The 8,437-nt window shown below is 38.4% G+C and overlaps 1 protein-coding gene across 1 annotated transcript; it reads right to left on the bottom strand.

Moving 5' to 3' along the window:
- Positions 1 to 387: 387 nt before the first annotated feature.
- Positions 388 to 7,827, bottom strand: ODAM (odontogenic, ameloblast associated). The gene is made up of 11 exons (XM_084758833.1): positions 7,782 to 7,827; positions 7,068 to 7,133; positions 6,913 to 6,954; positions 6,425 to 6,472; positions 5,745 to 5,975; positions 5,330 to 5,374; positions 2,938 to 3,042; positions 2,250 to 2,297; positions 1,557 to 1,628; positions 668 to 829; positions 388 to 445 (listed from the first exon to the last, which is right to left on the bottom strand). The coding sequence occupies exons 2-11, from the start codon at positions 7,116 to 7,118 to the stop codon at positions 416 to 418; spliced, it is 834 nt and encodes a 277-aa protein (XP_084614959.1). The 5' UTR covers positions 7,119 to 7,133; positions 7,782 to 7,827; the 3' UTR covers positions 388 to 415.
- Positions 7,828 to 8,437: the final 610 nt, after the last annotated feature.

Genomic DNA, 8,437 nt, shown 5'->3' with positions numbered 1-8,437 from the left:
TTTTTAGTGTATGTAAAACAGATAAGGGAATGTTGGCATTATCACAATGTTTTGCTTACAAAGAGAAAAGATGACTTGAGAGGAATCACTATAGAGAGCATGCAATCTTTTTTTTTAATATAGAAACAATATATTCAGCATTTATATGAGGCCTACCAAGTTTATAGTTTAGGCAGGTGATGTAAAAAAGTTAATTTTGATTTTTAAATCCAAGAAAGTCTCATAATTGGTATGGTCTTTGCAGGTAGGTATAAAACCGAACTTGTTCTCCCATAATCATTATGCTAAGAATTCTTCATTAATTTTCTGATGTTTTTTTCTTTTAGGAATTGTCATGGTATTTAAGGCATATCTTCAGCAAAAATACCTACCCAAAACACCTACTCACAGACTTCTTAGTGGTTTAGACAATGTGTTATGGTTCTTTTAGGCTATCAGTCTTGGCCTAGTGAGAAAGAACATTATAAGAAGCTTGTGTCAAATTAAAATCAAATTATGCTCTGACACAATGATTTAAAATAATTGTTAACTGTTTTATCCAGAGTTAAGGCCACATATTATATTACTTACACCTTTATTGCAATGTCTGACCCTATAAATTAAGTTATCACTTAGACCCTAGATGACAATTTATTTTATAAAGTGATTCTTTTTTTGTTCACTCTACCTTCTGTTCTGGAAGTACTGGGGCAATCGTCGGGTCTATTCCAGAAGTGAAAAAATTGTCCGTGCTGGGGTTTGGTGAAGCTGGAGGCATGAGAACCCCTGCGTTGTCATGCTTGAAGGTGATTGGTTCTCTTTGTGGATAAAGTGGCTCTCCTTCTGCTGGCTGGAGAAAACAAGAATGGGACAAAGCGTTTACAGCTTCGAGCAGAGGATTAAAATGGAGGAGAACATGAGGTTGCATGAGAGAGGAGCACAAAGAGGCATCACATTCAAGATATTTATTTCTTTTTGTTTTCTTTAGCCCATAGCTGTCTTAGAAATGTTGTGATATTTTACACAAATGGTTGTATATTAATAACTACTTTTAATTTATTCATTGAGAATAAATCAAATGCATACACGTGTGCAATGTGTTATGATTCTAAACACACCACATTTTCCCCTTCTAATTTCCTCTGGAGTCTCTTAGCACATCTCCCTCTCAACTTCTGGCCTTCTTCCTTCTCCTCTTCCCTCCTCTTTAAAAAAATACATATATCCACTGCATTCAGTTATTAATGTTATTATACACATTGGTGTGGATCACCCATGGGTTAAATATCAGTGACTACACCACCAAAGAGCAATGGCTTTCTCTTTTCAAGTCCCCATCAGCTGCCAATAGCCCTCAGCTTTTAAACACGGCGCACCAAAAAGCTTCTGGAAAAAGACTCTCAGTAAATATTTGAGAAACTGTAGGACTTAGATCTTGACGGACAAAGATTACAAGGGGGAACATCAAAAATTGTTGATGTAATGGTGTTTAAATGAAAATAAATGCCCCTGGAGGACCTTATAGGTTCTCCCAGGTTGATTTCCAGTTGCTGCACAAGCTGTGTTAGGATTCTTACCATCCCAGGAGTTTCAGGAGCTGTGCCTACAAAGGCGTCAAAAGCTGGGTGCGGCTGTCCTCCTGGTACAGCCTGAAGAGACAGAACATTAAGGATGTCTAAACCAGTGATGGATAGTTACACGTTCTTCTGTCAACCAAAGCACTCAAGCACTCTTCAACGTCTTAAGTTGAGAGCTTAGATTTGAGAAAGAGAAAAAAGGGGTCATGGGTGGCCGAGCACTGTTCTGAAGCTGGGTTCTGTTCCGGTCTGTAAAACACCGACCCCAGGGAAGGGCGCTTCTGAGCATGATGAAGTTTAAAAAGTGTGGCTTTATAATGTTATCTAAAGGGAAGCGCAAGAGACAGAGTGCAAGTGTCCTCACATCGTGGCTCCTGCTAATGGCTTGCTCCCCAGTTACAGCCTCAGACTTGTTCCTTTAACTGCTGTCTCTTTAAGAACCCCCCCCCCCAGACACTCAGATACCCCCACTTCTGGAGCATGCCTATTCCAGGGCTGGTTACTACTTGACTGTTTGCTTTCCAAACCCGCCCAATGCTAGTCCTGCACATGTGAGGACTCTTTCTATGGTCGCTTACTTGTGTTCTCATAGCAGTGTGTGGGGAATTCTGACTTCATCCATCTACAAGTGTTTCTATGGTATGTTAGTTCCAAGTGTAATTTTAGAAATAAAAATAATATGCATTTACTCACAGGCTCTGCTTGCTGTGGTATGTATCCAAACTGATTGTAGAATGGTATCTGCCAGAATTTTGAAAAAAAGGCATTAGATTTATTGTGATGATTTTTGGTCATAAATTTCTGAGAAATTACTACTTAAACCTACATATCTTTTACATTAACTAAATGCTTTTGAATTTACATATTTTAGTTGATAAAAATTATGCTACATGTCAAGATATCTTTTAATACTGTATTGTGGGAGACCTGAGAATTAAAATTCTCAGAATTTGTGGTGGTATATTTACAAAGTTGAACATATGGTTATTAAATTGTATCTTAAGTTCTAGTGGGCACAAGTATTTTTCACTGCAATCTTTTATACTTTGGCATTTTAATAATAAGCATATATATATATATATATATATATATATATATATATATATATATGATAAATGCTTGTAGATTCTGAATGTGAGAAAAATCAAGTTCAGAAAAAAATCAGTTTTGGACCTGGTTTTAGTAGAACCATTTGTTGGCTTCATTCCTTATAATTATAGGCTTAGTGCATCACCACATTAGTCTAGATGAGACACTGTGTCCTCTACTGTGAGGTCAAGGAGTTGAGAACATGCCTTAAACAGTCTCAGTTTTTCCTTACAAATGGAAATGAACCCATTCTGAAATTGAACCACAGATTAAAACCAATCCTTCAGAGTACCTGTTCCTCAAACAGCTGCTGCCCGGTTTGCTGTGGTGGTGATGTGACAGTCAGCTGAGGTTGTTCCCAGGGCAGGAGCATATAAACAGGGTAGTACTGAAGCATCTATTCATGAACACAGAAGTACACAAGAGAGCCCATTAGATCAGGATGAGTGAAGGCTTTCACTCTTTCAATGTCAGTAATACTTTAAAGGTGGTATTATGGGTAGGAACTACCAGTCCAAGCAGAAGTTTTACAAAGCATAACAGTTTTACACTGTTTACCAGATCAAGAAACAACTTGAACCCAGCATAATACAGGGCTTCATCTGTAAGAATATATGGTCAAATAAGTTACAACATTGTAGATTCATCTAAGTGAAGGAAGCATCTTGGAAATGTTATATGTAGGCTATATATATTAATTTATTCACATTACATCTCAATGGTTATCCCCTCCCTTGTATCCTCCCATTCCTCCCTCCCTCCCATTTTCCCTTTACTCCCCTCCCCTATGACTGTGACTGAAGGGGACTTCCTACCCCTGTATATATATATCTTATATGTAGGTTAACACGTAAACATCTAAGGAGAGAAGGGTCTATGTGGTACGTAAAATTCTGAAAATCATCATTCTACAAAACATGATATTAGAAGTTCTGTTGTAGTGAATGAAAAAGAGATTAAATACTTTAAAAAAATTTCATTTGGTTAAAGTAAGTCTTGGGCAAGGGAGAAGGCTCAGAGATTAAGAGCACTGGCTGCTCCCATAGAGGACCCGGGTTTGGTTGCCAGCACAAACATGGTGGCTCACAACTGTCAGTAATTAAATTCTAAGGCATCCCAGTTGCCTCTTCTGATTTCTTCAGGCCCTGTCTGCACGTGGTACACATATATACACACAGGTAGGACACTCACAGGCAGGAAGACATCTAAAAATACTCTTGTATATTTTTGAATATTGAATAAAAAAAAACCTAGGAAGAGATAACAAATACAAGCACCACCACCTATCCTGTCATATACTGGCTTCTGAGTATAGGCCTCTATGTGCTTGCATGTAGAGAATATGTGAAAAATAAGGAGCATGCTACACGAGTACATTTTTAATGCTGTTTCATGTTTTGTATTGTAATGATTATATTAGATACAACACTAGAGATAATTGCAACCGTGTTTTGTGTTTTAGAATGAATACAATCTGACTAATAAGGGTTTTTTTTTTTTTTCTTGGCCAAGAGTAGAAATCACCCATTAAGCCTTCAGAAACCTAACAATGTTTGTCTGGCCAAGGTGGGTTTTGATATTTTAGGCTTAAGGTAAGGCTTAGGCATTTGTAATTTTAGAAATGGCCCACAAAGCTTTTGAGGTAGAGCTACCAGGTTAGTGGTTAAAAAGCAGGTATGGGATTGACTTCTAAAAGCTATTTAGCTCACGGGGTTAAGATACTTAATCTTATTAAAACTATGTTTCCTGGTCCTTAAAATGAAGTCATTGTATTTGTCACATATCTTACTCTCTACATGCTTAAGATACACAGTGAGATAATGTCTAGAACTGTGTTATTATGTAAAGGGGCTGGGAGTGAAACTAATTGCGTAATTATAGGAAGGCCAAGTGCTGAAACTCTGTTTGAACATGTCAGTGGTCTTCATGAGAATAACAATCTATATATAGCCCTGTTCCATTGACCCCAAGGTATTATACAACTAATTATCCTAAAATCATCAGGGTTTTCCATGTTCGCATAATGAATCTAATAGTTAATCTTAATCTAAATATTTTATGACTGAAGGGAAATGCTCGTTTAACTATAATGTGGAGTCAAATCATACACACTGCAGACAAGAGACTGGGCAAGCTTCCAGTGGGTTTTGTAACAGACCCATAATGTGTTAATGTTATTTATGATAATAAATATTATTATAATAATGTGTGTTATTTATAACCACACACCAGATATCAATGCAGCATCATAAGAAACAAAATTTGGGAGGGTAAGAAGTCAGCTCATGGTATTACTCTTTAGTTGTTGCCCAGTGTTGGCACTTAAATACATGGAAGACATGTGATTGGCCGTCCTGGACTCATTCACTTGTGGCGCAGTGATGCCATAGGTAGACATGTGATTGGCCGTCACTTGTGGTGCAGTGATGCCATAGGTAGACATGTGATTGGCCGTCACTTATGGCGCAGTGATACCACAGGTAGGTATTCAAGGGTCCTAGAGACCGTTTGGGCTGCCTGTTCTGAAAGCCAGATGCCTAGAGGCCACTTGCAGTGTCTCTAGAGAGCGGTGGGTGGTTCACCTTTGAAAGCCCTGACACTGGAGACCTGGGGGAGCGACAGAAAGTGCTGTGGAGAGTGCAGTGAGCTACTTCTGCCTTGGTCACGGCATTCTTTTCACTCACCTGTGCTTGATCTTGAGGCACTTTGAAGGGAACCACATAGGACATCTGAAGAAAAAAAAATACCCAGAAAGCCATGTAACCAAATCCTTCTCAACCTGTTACAATTCTTGATCTATTTTCCATAGAGCTAGCTTCCCATGTATCATTTGCATTAGTTAACATCCCACTAACATTTGTTGTCTATATATTATGCATCCACGTGTTGTTTCTAACTCCTGATTACTGACTATATTTTAGGGCAATCGATTGTAATTTTTTTCAAATGTCAAAATAGGAACTATATAGAGATACTTATAGTAGTGGTTGAAACAGCATAGGAGAAAACTTAATAAGCCTCCCATTATATTTCAAAGCTAATTCACCATAACTTTCGTTTTCTGTCTTACAGAAGCAAGATGGAAGAAGCCTGACTTACAAGGTTAGTGCCCTGTTGGGTCTGTGGTGCTGTCTGCGCCTGTGACAGTTCTGGCTGACCAGCCTGGCCTCCTTGGACAACCCCAACCTGTCTTGAGAAAGGATTTGGGAAAAGCCCAGCAAAGCTCTCTAGTGTTGACAGTGGGAGCTGTGGGCGTCCTGAGACCTGAGCCTGCTGCTGCTGCTGCTGCAGAAACCCAGGGAAGGCAGGAATCCAGGAGTTAAATGCACCCTGTGAATAGCAAAGACAGAAAGAATATAGTACACTTTTGTGTTAAAAGAAGAACTTTGACTCAACCCTGAGAAAGAAAGGCAAAAAAGTAGATGGTTTATACATTCGATGTTTTATCAGAAGACCGCATTTCAACTGCTTATAAACATCACAGATTATGAATTTTTCAAAGGCTGAGAAATCTGGAACATAGAGGGATAAAAGAAGATACGTTTCTGGAGGCATTTGACTGTATTAAAAAGTTCCGCCCCTCCCCCACAATCCTTGCAGATGGCTAGACATGGCTTGGTTTCAAATAGCTAACCATCTCAAAGACCAGCAAAGTTACTACCTGGTGCGTGTCAAATTTGTAACGAATATAAATGGGTGCATCCTGTTTTCATCTCATCCCATAAGACATGCTCACTAGGAATACAGTCCTTTGAAAATGGATATTTACATAGCAGTACCTGAAATTGCAGTGGCAAAAGTTGACCATTATTAAGATTCAGTAGTAACTAGAAAAAGAGAGACGACATGGAAACAAGATTATGATGCATCCCGGACCATTTTCTACAGACAAAAGCATAAGGCAACCTCCAGTTCGAAGGGACACACTACTCCCACCATGACTGTCCTGAACTATAGTGACAAGAGGTGAGAGTTGAAGCCAAGGTTCGGGTTTACCAGTGCCACCCCTTGTATTAATTAGATCACACAGTGTCAGCTCCTCCCAGTGGTATGAATATTTTATATGCTTACACATCTATATTTAATAATACCCACATTAGGTAAGATTGGAACAAAGTTTACAAATGACACAGTTGTATCTGTGTTTAGGGGAGCTTACGTTTGGAAAGTTTAAGACCTAAGTGGGCTGCTTGCAGGCTTTTTAATCTCTTCCCAGTGTGTTTTCACTTATGGAATACAGGAGAATGTTTTAATTACTTAAACTAACCTCATGACTGTTGCTAGCAGACAACAGACGCTGTGAGACAAGCTAAAAAAAAAAAAAAAAAAAAAAAAGGAGAAGAAAAAGAAAAAAGAAAAATGGTGAAGGAAGGAACTGCATAGGTTTACATGGTGAAAGCAAAGGCACCATGAATCACTTACCGGGGCTGATGATGTAGCTCCTATGAGTCCAAGAAGAATTATAATTTTCATTTTCAGATGATATACCTATACAATGAATTACAATACTGCTTAGCGCCAAAAGATACTCTTTGCTTAAAATTACATGACGAAAATAAAGGCACGGCAAAATTTATCAGATGGCACTGTCTAGTGCAAGTGAGTGAGTAGGTGAGTAGATTCCTCAGTATTTACTTATGTTTTATGGCTCACAATAGAAAAGTTATCTTTGTGACTGTTTTCTCTCAATGTAGATATTTATGGGGAAATACTGTCTGCTTGACCATGAAGTTTATTTCTCGGCAGGTGACTGTTAGGCTGTGAGCACAGAACCCTCTGCCTGGGGCATCAGCTGACTGGAGCCGCATTATTGCCATGATCTTAATGACTGCAGTGAGAAGGAATCATGACAAAGACCTGACAGTCCCAGGCCAAAGAGAACTGTTCCATCAGAAGTCTAATAATATTCATGATTATTAACTGTAGTGGGTGCAGCATCGTTTTCCTAATCCAGGAGAGATGGAGAACGTAAACAGCAGCAGGGATGCATAACGTAATTGATGGGTGCTTCTCATCCCTTGGCTCTACTTGTAAAAGTTCCCATTGTTCATCACACATAGACACACATTAAGGTGGCCATGGTAGTGTACCAGAGCTGGCTTCTTAAGCTATCAAAGCAAAGATCGGATAACTTACCTTATTCCTTTGCAAGGTCTGCGTCCCTTTCTTTCTCAGTTCTGACGTTCAGATCCTCTCTTAAAATTTAAAACCCATCTTTAGGGGGGAGAAAAAAAAAGGGACCAATCATGATTGAAAGGGACCAGTGATTCAGTGGGTTTTAGACAATGGCTTAGATAACAACCCCTTTCCTAATCATCTTCGTGGTGTATGGACTTCCACACCCTAAGTAATGATTCCAATTACCCCTGAGACTTTTTTTGGGGGGGGGGGAATCACTCTTGGTTTCTCCTTGGTCATGACTAACTTCCCTAGGCTAATTTTGTTCCTACTCCTTTTATCATCTTAAAAACAGACACCTTAAATAAGTAACCAGAAAACACTTTACTAAATTCAAGACCAAATTAGTGATTTATTTATTTATTTATTTATTTATTTATTTATTTATTTATTTTTAGTGAAAGTGTACTTCATTTTACCTTGTATTTAAAAGATATACATATCAAAATAAGGCTTAAGGAAAGTCCAGATTCATATTAATGTGTTGGGATTTGTTTTCATCTAGCTTGGATATCTCTTAAAGTTCAGCTAGTTAGCAAGACAAATAAATAGTCAGTGTATTCATTTTTACTAGATATGAATTCACTCTTCATCTTTAATAATTCTCTAATACT

The sequence above is a fragment of the Acomys minous genome (assembly GCF_964271855.1).
Source record: "Acomys minous genome assembly, chromosome: 15".
In the NCBI taxonomy this organism is placed as follows: domain Eukaryota; kingdom Metazoa; phylum Chordata; class Mammalia; order Rodentia; family Muridae; genus Acomys; species Acomys minous.
This window is presented reverse-complemented; position numbering and strand designations above follow the sequence as displayed.